Source organism: Argentina silus (genome assembly GCF_951799395.1).
Source record: "Argentina silus genome assembly, chromosome: 14".
In the NCBI taxonomy this organism is placed as follows: Eukaryota; Metazoa; Chordata; class Actinopteri; order Argentiniformes; family Argentinidae; genus Argentina; species Argentina silus.
The window spans coordinates 13,567,666-13,583,153 of record NC_139668.1 but is presented as its reverse complement, the minus strand read 5'-3'; the positions used below and the strand labels follow the sequence as shown (position 1 = coordinate 13,583,153).

The following is a 15,488-nucleotide window of genomic DNA, read 5'->3' as shown; positions in this document are numbered from 1 at the left end:
GGGTATGTTCAATCTACGGAAACCCGAACGAGTCAAACACCATAATATAAATCAAATGTTCGCCTTTAAAAGCAAAACAAATTAAATTGATATAATCAGTTTTAGCTCATTCTATTGATCTTTGTCCACCACGTTTGGTTGTAAAGCCTTAAGACAACCATAAAAACCGCTGTAAGAAAAGTATTGCTTGTACTGTCACTTTAATTTTTTTTTGCATAGACAGGAAGAGTTGTCACGCTGTTCAGTGCTCGTGAGTATAAGAGATCATAGAGCAGGGTGCACAAATAATATTGCTCTTGTGCTGAACGCTTCAGCGGCCTTGCCTTACATTTGTGCAATTCAAGATAGAAGATTTTTCGTTGATTTAACCATATGGCTCATTACGAGGAAGTAAAGGTTCATGGTTATGATGAATTCTGCCAAGCAGTGTCTGACAGAAAAGGAAAGGATATTTTTGCATATTTCTCTGGAAATACAGACGCTCAGGGGATGAGCTGGTGCCCGGATTGTGTCAAAGGTAATGAGTTATTCCATACCTGTAGATAGTAGATGTGTACATGACATTTCCTAGCTGTCTGCCGTCTTTCCGATTAGCCATTGTCATCCATACAACATTGATGACACACACTGCAGGTTTACAGAGCCTTGCAAATTATTGTTGAACTTGGAACAGTTGACAGACAGTTTTAACACTCAAATGTCTGTCATGTCATACAGTAGTCTAATTGTGTGTTTAAACTACCCAGTGTTGTGCTTCTCTGGGTAGGGTGTTCTAACTGTGTGCTATTTGCCTACATTAGGGCAGATTTTATTACATTGTCATACAGCAACACAAATGTCTAAATAAGCTCCTCTCTTCCCCTTCAGCGGAGCCAGTTGTTAGAGGAGAGATGTCCCACCTTCCCGACGGCTCTGTCTTCATCTACTGTCAGGTTGGAGAGAGGCCCTTGTAAGATCTCAGCTTCTATTAATATTTCCACATTTCATAGCGTTTGTGTTTGTCTATCATTTAAATGGAACGTAATTTAACTTGATCAAATCATTATGTTGTGACTTTATAATATTCAAAAGGTGTAATACCAGCGTTTTCAGCTATAAAGGGAGTGCATATTGGGCCAGCATATTAGAAATAAGCAAGCTCTGTTTTGAACGAGGCTATCATTTTGAACTAACTAAATGTCTTGGCCTTCTGCATGTATTTTGCTGAATACACCTTTTTATCTTTCGCTAGTTGGAAGGATCCCAACAATCAGTTCAAGAAGACATTGAAGCTCAGTGGAGTTCCCACTCTGCTGCGATATGGCACGGTGAGTATGTACATGGCTTGTACTGTAGACATGGCTAGTTTCATGTTTCAAAGTATATGCTGAAGTACAGAGGAGTGTATGTCAGTTCAATGAATTAAGAATTCTTTTAATAAAATGTAAAGTTCTTGACTTGTCTCTGGATTTTGAATATATTTTAATTTTACTTGCCTTGTAATAAGTTGTCTAGTAGTTAGTGCTTCTGCCCTCAGAGCACACATACTGTCTACCCATGTTAGTATGGGTTCAAGTTTGGCCAAATGCCCTACTGACACACCCTCTCCCCCAACCTTTCCTGTCTATATTTACTGTCTGTATATTCAGATAAATAAATACAATGTGAAAAAAAGGATTTAAGCATATATTTTTAAAGGTTCTGTGTCTTTTTCTCCATCATCTGTTTCAGCCTCAGAAGCTGGTTGAGGAGGAGTGTTTCAAATCAGACCTGGTGAGGATGATGTTCACAGAGGACTAGAGGACACCACACTCACCCAGCCTGCGCTTGATCATTATCCATTTCTCACTGCCCGTCTCTGAATCCATCAATGAGAACCCAGGCACCCTCCTATGTTTCCTCACCATGTACTGTAATTCATTTTTTATCTTCAAAATGTTTAGCATTTGGATATCCTAGTGTTTAGTCTCCGTCACTGCAAGGCAGTGTAAATCAGTGAATGTTTTGCTTTTCTTCCATGGAAATAAAAAAGCAACTAAAACCAGAGTCGCATGGCTCTGACTACAACAGAGTCGCATGGCTCTGACTACAACTGAGTCGCATGGCTCTGACTACAACTGAGTCGCATGGCTCTGACTACAACTGAGGCCTTAGTAGAGCTCTTCTAGATTGCTTTTATAACCTGTTGTTTAATTGAAGAAAGTACACTAAATCTAATAATAGTCCCATCGCCCACTTTTGACAAACATATTAGCTTCCCCCCCAAGTCTACTCTAGAGATTGTAATGATGTTCAGAGGAATCGCGTCAAGTGAATTGTAACTCATCAGGTTGATGTATCGCAAGAATGACAATATTGACAAAAGAACTGATTACTTGTTATACTGTGATTACCGTGTTGTTCTGTATAACGTTGTCAAATCAAGAGTAGGCCATTGTTGGTTGGACGAGAAGAAATAAAATGTATGAGAAAATGTTGGATGGTTTGTCTATTTTGAATTTCTTGAATTTTACTACAGGGTTTTTACCTGTTAGATTATATGAGATTGCATTCTACTTTATTCATCCCTGTTGGGAAATAAATTATCCACATTAACAAAAATACACATACACTACAATAATATAATATTGTACAAACATCTTAAATATCAAGGTAGTATACAGTACAACACATAGGTACTGAGGATAAAGAGCATCTTCATGGTATGATGAGCAGATACTGTGGATAATCAGCCATTAAACCCAAACATCTGGACACTGGAATTTAGAGTTCTAACACCTGGGATGTGCCGTAATCAGCCAGCATCAGAAGCAGAGCAGCTTCAGGCATATAGGTTAATGACTCATTTATTATTAAAAAAAATTGGAAGAGCCTTTCTGGACATTCCATGCACAAATAGGGATTGAAGGGAGACCACGACTTGTATTTGGTCACTAAGGACGCTAGGTGGCGTCCTCGACCTGCTATTGAAAATAAGATTATAATTATGTCATAAGAAATGTCGTTGAAACAATGATTTGAAGTCGGGGTTTTCTTTTCATGAATGTTACCAATTTATTTTTCAAACAAATATATTCTATTTCGTTTTTCAGACAATTGCTTCGGAAATGTAATGCAAGCATGTTTTATAGGTCAAAGAAAAAACAAGAACCTAGTTCAGTCATACTCAAACAAAGCTTGGCCTATGCCATCCACGCGCCAGTTACTCCATCTTTGAGATCAAAAGACAATCAATTATTAACCAAATCACACCAAACAAAGGTGGTTTGGACATTGGAATCCGTACTTCAAGAATATTTTTTGAGATGCAATATCTCCATTTATAACTAGATGTCATGAAAGAGTTGTGCTTTGAGGAGAAGAGCGCGACCACTGTTGCCGAGGAGTATAACCGGAGCGCATTCCTGCACACCACACACTGGAAGGATTGAACAGCGGTGAGAAGCTATCCGTTGTCGTGCACACAATTGAGCGCATACGCCACGAATTTGGGGCTCTCCAAGGAGGCTAAATTGGAGGACGAGGGCGTATTGGTTGTCACTGAGCCTTTCAGTTTTTATTTCCAGTAGCTTTGGTAAAATAACGGAATATATTTGGGTCTGTTTCAAGGACTCGAGCTGCGATGTCGGAGTTTCTGGTGAATCTACTCGGGGAGAGGCTCGTCAACAGCGAGAAAGCCGAGGTGGATGTGCAAGCGCTGGGCAGCAAGCTGTCCTTGGTCGGGCTCTACTTCGGCTGCAGCCTAAACGGCCCCTGTAAGCAATTCAACGCCAGTCTGTGTGAGTTTTACAGCAAGTTCAAAAAATCATCTGATCATAAAGACAAATTGGAAATCGTCTTCGTCTCATCTGATCAGGACCAGAAACATTGGCAAGACTTTTTACAGGAGATGCAATGGCCGGCGTTGCCTTTTAAAGACAGACACAAAAAGGTAAGAATGCAGTAAATTAAGAATTATGAATATGGGATTCAACCCGAAACACATTTTTTTAATATCACCCCTATTCCATGATTTGACATGGCAAATAACTCCTAGTATATTTAGCCCTTTATTGCAGTAGTTTACCTTAATTGCACAGGTGTAGCTTGTGTTATTATTTGGGTCATTGAATGGAATCGTAGGTGCCAAGATATTGTGTCACGTAATGTTAGTCTACCTCCTGACTTTTTTCATCAGATATATTAGGTTATGTAAGATGCTACGATCCATGTTATGGTAAAGAACATTATTTACTGGAAGTCTTAAAAAGCTTGTGTATAATAAGTTTTCCCAGTTGATATCCTTTCCCTAAACCTATTTCTGTTGTTTATTTATGACAAACAATGAAACAGAATGTAGTTTATACATGGTATACATTTATGATTGTATACGCCTTAGTGCTTACAAGTGTCTTGGAGTTTATTTCTAAAAAAAATCCTGTTATTGAACACACACTCACACACGTAGGAGAAAGAGGTCTGATTTTAAAATCCACTCTTATTGATATTAGATAATAGGCGATTCAAACGACACGTTATTTTATAGCAGATCAGGCCCACATCGAAATAAGAAAATGTATAATGTGCAGGATTCTAAAATTTGAAGAAGAAAGCCCATGCTTGTTTAGTTCACAAGAAATCGTGAACAATATCATGGAAATCGATTTGTATGACTGGTAGTCCTATTTATTTATGTTCTATTATAGTTTTAGCTAAGGGGCAATACATAGCCACAACAATAATCCTAGCTACCCGCTTTATATCGTTCCTTTTGCGTCATTTTGATATCCAATTGTAGGGCTATCAGGTAGACACATTTGTAATTAGAGTGATATTGAAAGAGAGCAAACTATTATAGCCCTCTCATATGATGCTTTTGTTCGATGAATTGTCAAATAACAGGCCATCCATATGTTGGATAATAATTCACATTATAAAACGGTGTTCAGATAAACCTCTATTCTTAACCACTTGGAAGTTGTGTGCGAAAAAAGAAAACAATGTAGCATAATTTATCTTCCGAATATTTTCAAGTCTAATTATTCTCACATTAGAAACGTCGTTGAAATGTTACATTCCTTGAGATGGCATGAGTCCATCATCACAATCTTATTATATTCTAATCCAATTTTAAGGTGAGGGTTTTTTTTATCATGAGGTTGTAATTTGTAGTGTTTAGAGTAGGAAGGTTGACACCATAATTAAGATCACCATCTTTAAGAGAAAAGTAAGATATATTTGTTTTTCTATAGCCTCTCTATTCATTCTTTGTCCTTACGCCTGATGAATGAAATCTCTCCAATATTTAGCCTACCAATCATCCTGATTTGTACATTTTGAAAAGTTACTTTTCCAATAATTAAGATATACAGTAAGGAATAGGATTAGCAAAGTGTCTTTCATTAGCATGTTGAAGTGTCTCTATTATATCTCCTAGCAATAAATATAATTAATATGAAACAATTGCATGTTGTGAACGCCTTTGCAAGTTGTTGTTTTTTGTATATTTATATGTATTTAGGCCTATTTCAAATTACATGTAGTGCTGTTTGGAGATAAATTGGTGGGTAATGTGAGAGGTTTTGTATTTGATTAGAAATAAATGGTACTCAGGTTCTCCACTCACACCAAGGATCCATTTTGGTCCTCTGCAACCCCAGCTCCCCTACATGCATCCACATGCTTGTCCTGCGAAAAAATGATGGTCTTTAATAACAAATTACATTTAATCCCACAAGAGTCTGCCGTGGCTATTCATTTGGCTTCTCTGTGTGCCTGCTTGCAGCTGCATGCACACAATGTACACGTGATGAAGAAGAATATGTGGGTGGAGGTTTTCATAACCTTTTTTTATCCAGGTTTGTCTCATTGAGTCTGTTCAAATCTATTTTTACAAGAAACCTGGATGTGTGTGTTGTGTACATTGTAACCACTGCAAGAGCCAAGGCGGTGTAAGTAGAAATATGATTTTATTTTACGAGGATCTGCACCATCATCACTGCCCTGTCCAACCATATGTGCCCTGTTGTCAGCACACAACATTGTATACTTATTCTATTTCTTCAACCCTAAAAAGCTGCTATAAGTACATTAACATAACCACTCCTCACAGAACTGGTATAAAAACATATTATATTATGATTCTATAGCAGATAGCAGAATTATATTCCGAATGGTGACGAGGCTAATGTTTATTTTGGCTGGGATTATTTCCTTGCTCTATATGCCAGGGCAAGTCTTTTATTGGGAAATATTCTCTATTTTAAAAGTATATAGTGCCTTCTGTGTCTCATTACATTGCCACACTAGGGTAGTAAAAAGGATTTGCGGGACATTTTCTGCGAAAATTAAGCTTTATGTACTTTGATTGCCAGTCTTTTTTTTTTCAATGTTCTGTAATATGTACCATTTAAGCATATGTTTGTTATGCATTTATTGGATGTATAAAAGCAATGACAACATCCATATTTTAGGCTATTATTTAAACAAACTACACCTGAAAGAGCACACAGGGCCTCGTTTAAACTAGCCCTGGCTTTTCCACAGCATACTACCCCTTCCCCATGGTCGTCAAATAATGTGTTGCGTATCTTTTATGAACTCTTAGTGAATGTCCTTGTGCAGTCTTTTCCTGTAGTCTGAGTTTAATAGGTGCGGCATGATTCAGATTAAATCAAGGCCCCCTTTTTATGTGTTGCAGATTGTCAGTGATGGTTTGTGTTTCACCCCATTATGCAGTCCAGGCGTGAAGGGGGGGATGACGGAGGGAGGATGTAGAGATGGGGATTGTCTTGGGCCAGTCGAGGCGGAGCGTAGCCACTCTGCAGCTTTATTGTGTTCCAAATGCTAGTGGAAAAATATCTGCTGCATCAACATTGCCATTGTTTCAATTCCAGTGCAGCCACGACTTGGCTGAAGCTACTGTATATGAGAATAGTGTACAGTTTTGATTTAAACTCTTACACTATCACAAATTAATTGTAGTGTGTTTGTGAGCTGCAGTTTAAATGGGGCCTAGATTTGTAACTCGGGTCTGTCTGGCCATGCCGGTGTCATGGCTGTTAATTAGTCTTTTAATTGACAATGAAACACTAAAGAATAGAAAAATACATGATAATAACATCAAGTTTGCTTTCATTTTATGACAGATAATATTTCAGTGAGCAGTTCCATTGACCTCACTATACCATAGCATTTCCTGAGGCAAGATTATGTTTAGTGTTTTCTTAAGGCTTGTGTGGCCGATGGATGTCCCTCTTCAGAGTTATTATTTTGACGTCTCATGCATGCGTGCGTTCATGTGTTGTGTTGTATTGCTCTGCACATATCGAAGGGGTAAGATAGCTGTGTAGGCCTGTAGGTGGTCTATGCAGCTCCTCCCTTTGTCTGCAGCACGTGCATGCTGCGTGTTTGTGTACAGTATGTCACATTCTCAATAACAGGTGGAATTCCAGTCCAATATAACTGTAATTTTAGCAGTGATTTTATTGTCAGAAGAAGAGGAGGCAAGACATGGTGATCTGTTAGTCTAAATCAAGTTTGTGTATGAGCAACACATTTGACAAGGCCTGCTGTGAGCTCTCCTTTGAAGAAATGTGAAGTCGGGCATTGAACAACTTGGCAGCGAGGGAGACTCTGTTTGGCCACTCGGTGTGAGGACGAAGCCCCCGGATCGAGCCTGTGTGTGAATGTGATCATAGCAGAGACTGAAGAGTGGCTCTGTGTGCTGTGGAGAGCTCTAATTGGTGTATGATGTTGACCTGGCGGAGAGCTGCGTTGAAGTTGTGGGTCCGCGGTTGTAAGTGGCCCAGGCCCACATCCCTCTCCCTCTCTTTCTCCCCCTCTCTCTCTCTTTCAGCCCTAGCTGGCTGGGCACCGGCGGGAGGGAGGGAGAAAGAGGGAGAGAGAGAGAGAGGGAGGGAGGGAGAGAGGGAGAGAGAGAGAGAGAGAGAGAGGCAGCTCTGTGGAGCTATGCTGGGCTGATCAACTGGCAGGGCCAACAATTTCTCTCAGTCGCGCCTCTTTCAGAACCTCATTACCAAGCTGGCTTCTCTCCACCAACTAAAAAAGTGGACAGTAGAGTTTTTCCTCTAAAAAGAACACATCCATGCATGTCTCAATTTCAACCAAAGCAGGTAATGGCTTATGACTATTGTTTGGCTAGTTTAGATTAAGAGTTACAGAAGAAGTCACATTTTGACCGCTGAATTGGTTCCACTCTGATTTCACTTCAAAGCGATAACATCTGTGGTTCACAGACCATTTCATTATTATTATTTTCCATCCTTGTGTTGGCACAACAGAAAGGTCACGTAAGTTGTGGCATGAAAACACAGCTCTGCAACTCTATATCCTTAAGTGTGTGTGTGTGTGTGTGTGTGTGAGAGAGAGAGAGAAAGCGCTGGCACTGCCTTACATGGAGACGTACAGTATGAGCAGTAGTGGGAGAGCCGCTCGCTCGTAAATCAATTAAAGCCTTTGCCAAGTCTCTGGAAGCACTGCAATGCCAACGGTGGAAAGTAAACTCTGCAGTGTAACAGTGCAGTCACATCGCAGTGAGAGAAAAGTCTGCTGTTCACATCCAGCACCCGCTGTTCCAATTCTGTGCTGCAGTGTAGCCCACTGTAAAATATTATCAAAAAGAGAACAAGTAAGACATCTTTATTCGCAACATCATTATTCCACACAACACCTTTTATAATATTCCAACCATGGTGGACAGGATGAGTCAACGTCTCAACCATAACCTTTTGGGTTGGCAATCCCTGTGTAGCACTGTGGCTGCATCACTATCATACCGTCCCACAGCTCGGTGTTCTAGGCCCCTGTCCCACCACTGTGCCGTATCCTCCTGGAGCTCCTGGTGCTCTGGGACCCGGACCCACAGCTGCTAGGGTCTTCAAAGAGGGGGCTAAGGGTTCCTGTCATCAGGGTGTCACAGATCTGATGAAAACCGCACCAAACCGCCCCCTGCTCATAACATATCTCTGCCCTCATGCCTGCAGCGGGCCTCCGGGTTTCAGCTGGAATAGCTGGTTGAAAGCCTCCCGCCTTATCTGCAGGTGATAATGCCGAGTTCTTTATCTGCAAATACTGTGTTTGGTCAGGGCTTTGACTCGTGGTCGTGAAGATGCTCTCTCTCTCTCCCATGTCATTTTCACTGTGAGTGACAGTTTGGGCTCATAATGCATGTAGGTGAATACTGAGCCCAAATGCATGGAAGGTAAACCCCTAGTCCTGATATGGCTAGCCTCCATATGGTTATCTACGTAATGAGGCTTGCTGCATCAGTGCTAGGAATTCCCTATTGTAAGTCACTATGACCGAATGATGAATAAAATGACCATCATGGAAAGTGAGATGGTCCATCCTGGCCCAGTGGGTGACCCGTTGGTGACAGACCTGGGTTCAAATAGCATTTGAAATCTATTTGCAAATAGTGCTGAGCAGAGCAAGAAATACCTTACAACTCCAAATACTCTACGGTAAGATATTTTTCTTACCTTGTTTTTAACAATGATTCTGAGAAAATGAATTTCACGAGTTTCTGAAAAAGCATTTGTCATGACATGTCATGGAAACGCAAGCCGCGGTATTCAAAACTGTCATTGGATTATTTCTCATTGCGTGTATTAGAAACATTAAGGTAAGGTTCGGCAACTTTGCTCACATTTTTTGCTCGTTGTATCTTAATACCTTGGGTTGTTACCTCGAGACTCCTGTTCCTGGCTGTGGCCTTGTAGTGTAACGTGTCTCCATTGTCCTGCAGCTGCGAGTGCCTGTTACTGTGCGCTATGTTTGACAGGAGCTCACAGAGGAATGTCGGCAGCAGACACCTGCTCCACTAACAGTGTGCTAGCGAAGCCTGTGGACGCTGTACCGCGCCAACTGTTACCTCTCTCACACCAAGCTAGTGTTACTCTCCCCTTTCACTGCCCATTGTGACCGCTTTACAGAGAGCACTGTAATGTAGTGAGAGATGACAATAGAAACCTTTATCAGAGGTGAAGTTTGGGGAGGTTGTGTTACCCTCAGAGAACCGGTGAAAACAGTGGAGCTGTGTGGCTCGTTCTGTAGACGAGACCCAAACCCCTCTCTCCCTCTCTCCCCGCAACCCGATCTGTCTCTCCTTCTCTTATCTGCCTGCAATTGACAACCCACAATCCCTGTTAGGCTATGACCTTGGGTTTGTGGTCCGTGAACCACAGAAAAGATACACTGGGATTGGGTCCTTCTCTCAGTCCCTATACTCTGGATCTGGCAACCACTGTGACTCTCGGCTTTCTGTGTTTTTGTTCGACCAGAAGTTTCCACAGCGGCGTGACGTTGAAGTGCACTAGCACGTCCCCACCGCAGTGTCTGCAGTAACAATCATGAAAACGACAGATGATTCGCCAGCTTACGTGCATTATTCCAAAACCAGCCTAATTAGCACATACTTGCCTCTCCAAGAATGCACGTTTCCCCTGCTATTATATTGTCCAAATTTGCCAAGTTTGTGCAATAGAATTCCAAACAATACAGCTGGATATTAATTTGGGTTGAAAGTCTTGACAGGAAAACAGCTTAGTTTCCTTTCCATGGAAATAAACAGATTGTTATTTCACCCACCCGCATCTCCTCTGTTATCTTAGTATGGCTGTCATTACTGCCTTACTGTGGATATGATGGTGTTTATGCGCTCTCTGTCCTGAACACCCCCCTGTGTTGAGGACCCTCCATATAGGGATTGTTGTGCTTGCTGCCACCCCACCCCCAGTCCTCCAGTCTCTAATTGCCCCCTACTGCAGCGAGGCCTAAGCAGCCGTTTCCAGAATAATAACACCGTAGCAACCCCAGACCCCCAGAGGCATTTGAGCTGTCTGTTATTTTCCTTTTGTTTTCCCTCCCGGATTGAATGATAATGAAATAAGCATTTATAAATGTTTACACATGCTTATAAATGCTTAGTAGATGCTTAAATACTTATGATGCTTCTTATTCATGAACCTTATTAATGCGTACATAAGTGTTAATAATGCTTATAAAGGTTTGTCAATATTTATAAATGCTGGAATATTGCTGATTATTGATTGTATGTACACTATATAAACAGTTCATTAATGAAAGCTATTATAGGTGTTAGCTGCTCATTTGATTCCTGTTTCTCTCTCATCATCACATTACATTTATCTAGAGTAGAGAAAGTAGGCCATGATCTACTGTCTCTGTAGAGTGGTCACACAGATGTATGGAACAATGTTTATCTTGCAGCATATCTCCCAGACATGGTAGACTTGTTTGCTTTTCAGCGGTCATGGTTTTCAGTTACCATGTCTATGCCATGTAGGAAAAAACTCAAAACATTTTCCCCTCACATAACCCTTCACCCCCCTGTCTGACTGTCTCACTCCCCTGATGGAGATGGCAGATGATGCTGGGTTGTATGAACAGGGTGTGAATCCCCCCTCTGTGCTGTTTTCATTGAAGTGTAACTGCTCCTGCAGCTCGGCTCCTGTCTGAAAGAGCCTCGCTATACAAACAGGCCTACTGTCTCAGCTTGTAGCCTGGCACACTCTGTGTCACATTGGCGCCAGCCCTTCTGCCATGTCTACTATAGAGTTGTTGCGAGAATATATATATATATTTATTTATTTATTTATTTATTTTTTCATCTTTTTACTTGCAGGCACAATATACCACTGTGGGATGCACCAGAAATTGTGAGATTTTTTTTTAATTGTATATGTAACCTTTATTTTAACCAGGGAGGTCCATTGAGATTGGAGGACCTCTTTTGCAAGGGAGACCTTGTAAAGATAGCAGATTCAGAATAATGCATCCATTATTCCACACAATACATTTAAAGCGTTCAAAATATCACCGCAATTATCGGCCTACATTATGAGAAGCCTACCATTTAATACATCCATTAATTATCAATACCATAACACTGTGTGGGCAGTATGAGAGTAGTTGATTACATGTTGACAATCAGCCCCATCTATTAGAGTGTATGTAGTGTGGTAGTGCAGTGGGCTGGGGTGTAACGTGAGCACTGGCAGTGGTGTAGCGACTGAGAAAGGAGTTGGTTCACTCCCCAAGGCTAATAGTGTGTGAGAGCCAGGGAGACTGCTCTGCTCTGCTCTGCTCTGCTCTGTGGGACTGCTAAAGCTGTATGACAGAAAGAGGACAGAGCAGCATCCAACCCACCTCTCACTGAGAGGGAAGGAAGGGAGGGAAGGAGGAGGGAGGAGGGAGAGGGAAAGAGAGTGAGTTTAAGAGCTGCAGAAGAGCATGCATCTCAAGTAGAAAGTTTGATATATTGGACAATATGTTATGTAATAACACAGTTTCCATAATAAAGTACCATACAACTACCAAATGACTGTTAGAACATGCAAAACCAATGTTTTTACTGTAGAGTAATTTCAGCTTTACTACACAGGTATAGGGGCAACTTAATGTAAAGAGGAACTTAGTCTGTATACTGTACTATATATTTTATCTCTAATAAGGAGATTGAGGGGGTGAGAGAGGTTCCTTCCTACATCCTGATGTCAAGCCAGAGAGAACGAAAGGTGAACTGTCATGTTACCCAGAAAGAATGTTCTGCCACACCCCTTGTGACAGTTCAAGGGAATCAATTGCGCTCAAACGCACATCTCCCCCCTGGGAGGGTAGCAAGGTTGAGTTCAGGCCAGGCTACCTAATCGCCTTCATCTCAGGAAGCTTATAGCCAATTAGCACCTCTGAAGTCTCCCCCCCACCAAACTTGTCCTGCTTCCAGGTTTGGAGCAGCCCCTGTTCACGCTACAAGTGACTTTTGACTTCTCTGACCTCATTCAACTTGGTAAGATTAGTTGGTCCTCCGTATGGCGCCGTGTTCTGAGCCCAGCCTAGCCCTCCGTAAGGCAGATGTGAGATCCAGGCGAAGCTGCTAATCTCCAGCAACTGGATAATGAGGTGGAGGAGAGGGTGGTGTGTGTGTGTGTGTCTGTGTGTGTGTGTGTGTGTGTGTCTGTGTGTGTGTGTGTCTGTGTCTGTGTCTAATAAGGTTGGATGACATCGGGTCCTGTGTGCTTCCTTCAAAAATCATTTCCATAGTATTGAATCTGCTCTTAGCCAATTTATATGGCAGTTTGTCAAGAGCTCTCCCAAGGACAGTCAGTGTTAGTGTGATTAGCAATGTTTATGCCAGGCCTCTCCTCACTTCCAGGGGGGAGCTGCACGTAGCTGTCTTTGCATCTCCATGATGCTTTGTGTTTGTGCCGTACAACCCCTACAGTGAGGATTGTGTGGCTAGTTTTATGTGCCGCTGTTTTGCCAGGGGGGCCATTTGAATTGAGTGACAGTGGCCACTTGGATAAGAACTGCAGGGCATCTGAAAGATGTTTGGCAGAGCAGAACACAGTTCTCACACAGTTGTCAGAGGGAAGTCAGAATGCAATCAGATTCAACACTGGTTCCCATCCCACCCTGCTGCGTCTTGAGATTGCTCACATATTCAGACATTTACAGTTGGATCTGCATAATGCTCTTTCTACCGATTTCTTGATTTAATAAGCCTAATCCAAATATCCAATCCACTCGGCTGCCAGGTTCACTCAGTCTGTGTACCTATGTCTGTTTGTCTGTATCTGCAACCACGACAAGATACCTTCCACATAATATTGACTAGTCGGCCAAATTCATTATAGATATGGTGATATGTCCTGCGGACATCTGCTTTGGCAGGGGAGTCGCATCTATATTCCATCTGCTTTATATTGAGTTAATTATGGAATCAGTGGTTTTGTCTGTGTCATATGATCCCTTGGACACACAGCAAATACATAAGCCATTTATTCAAGGCCACTGCTTGGCAGGCTGGTCCTGAAAACAAATGAAATATGAATGTCGCATCCCCTGCATACCGATTCATATCATTATAGTATCAAATGTAACACATTAGCAAGCTATAACGGGTATCCTTATACAGGGTCTAGTGATATGAAAGTGATTATAAGAGCCACAAGAATGTATATAAATTAAAAGATACCACGGTTACCTCTTTCACAGACCTACCCAACCTCTCCTGGTAGAACTCCCAAAATACAGATTCAAACACAGGAGTGCTACTCAGATGCATGGACAATGGTGGACTTGGTTCACTGCAGCTGCAAGCTTTTTAGTGGCTAAGAATGTCCTCTTATTACATTGTTGAGAAATGACATGGAATCTGCAGAATGTAGGCTACAGGCAGGCCAGAGGATAGACAAGATCTAATTGTATCCCATATGGAGGCATTATGGCTGGCACACCGACAAAGGCATTTTGTCCAAAATGTCTGTATGTTTCCCCTGCACAGTAAAACTGTTTACATTTTAAAGAAAATAATTGAAGTATTTTACTGAAGTAAGTAAAAAAGAATAGCACATTATTGTAGAGAAGAGCAAAACAGAAAGAAAACATTATTCCAGGAAAACACTATCCTATAAGGTATATCCTAGAAATGTTACTCATAAATTGACACCAAATGTGTCATTAACATTACGTTTTATAGTCCAAGACACCTCTTTTAGGTGAAAGGGCCAGAAAGAAAGATAGAGAGCGGTTTGGGGAAGAGGGGAAAGAGAGCTGATTGAATGTACTTGTAACATTGCCTAATCTTTGTCATTTGTCAAAAAGGTCACCTTTGGACAATGGGAGTTCCTCTAAAGATTGTTGAGAGAACATGACATCACAATTCAGGCAGTTGAGTTGATATGTAGCTACCATAGCAGGCTTTAGCTTAATTAATAGTGATAACTTACCATGAACGGTACAATTTCAATGGGGTCTCCCATTACTCCTCTGCTGCACAGCTAACCACTAACTATTTTGCATGTGATGTCATGATGACAGGTGTCTTGTGCATCCTTGATAGCGCAAACAAATGTGCATTGTTGCCAAAGGTTTGCTGGAGGTTCGTCGCTTTTTGCCACTTCTTATTAACTGGTCACTAGTGGCAATTAATGTTCATTGTTGCCAAAGGTTGGCTGGAGGTTTCCTGCTAATGACAAACTGTCTGCCACTAGTGGCAATCATGTTTGGCACTAGTGCCAGTAAATGTTCATTGTTGCCAAAGATTTACCAGAAATCCTTTACTACTGGCAAAGGACTGCTATTCACTGTTAATTCACTGCTATTGGCAATATGTTGTGGCAAACTATACAGTATGGTTTGCTGCAAATACGCCACAAAGCTAGCTGCAAGTTTGCTGCAAACAATTCACTTTGGTAAAGGGGGGGGGGGCGAAGGCATCCCAGGAAGACACAGAGTAAGGCTAGCCGGGACAGAGGAGATGAACATGTCATATAGGAGGTGCTGATTATCTGTTAAGTGAGAGGGATTTTCTGCTGAAGACAGCGAAGTGAAAATGTCGACTGAGATCAGGGTAAAGTCCAGTAAAGTCCAGAGTTATGGCAGTGTACGCTTCAACAGCCGCCTCGTCCCGTCTCGTCCTGTTGTAAAATCTATTATTGCGTGTCTCAGTTACTCAATAAAAACCCACTACACGTCTTCTCAGA

The 15,488-nt window shown here is 41.5% G+C and overlaps 2 protein-coding genes across 2 annotated transcripts in view; both read left to right on the top strand.

Moving 5' to 3' along the window:
- Window positions 1-232: 232 nt before the first annotated feature.
- Window positions 233-2,435, top strand: txndc17 (thioredoxin domain containing 17). Its single transcript, XM_083685454.1, has 4 exons — window positions 233-517; window positions 868-949; window positions 1,232-1,307; window positions 1,711-2,435. The coding sequence occupies exons 1-4, from the start codon at window positions 373-375 to the stop codon at window positions 1,777-1,779; spliced, it is 372 nt and encodes a 123-aa protein (XP_083541580.1). The 5' UTR covers window positions 233-372; the 3' UTR covers window positions 1,780-2,435.
- A 1,012-nt stretch (window positions 2,436-3,447) lies between these two features.
- The window catches only part of nxn (nucleoredoxin), a 49,527-nt gene continuing 37,486 nt past the window's right edge, over window positions 3,448-15,488 (top strand). Inside the window, 1 exon segment of the mRNA XM_083685281.1 lies at window positions 3,448-3,910. Within this exon segment, the coding sequence (XP_083541407.1) occupies window positions 3,602-3,910 (309 nt within the window). The 5' untranslated portion in view covers window positions 3,448-3,601.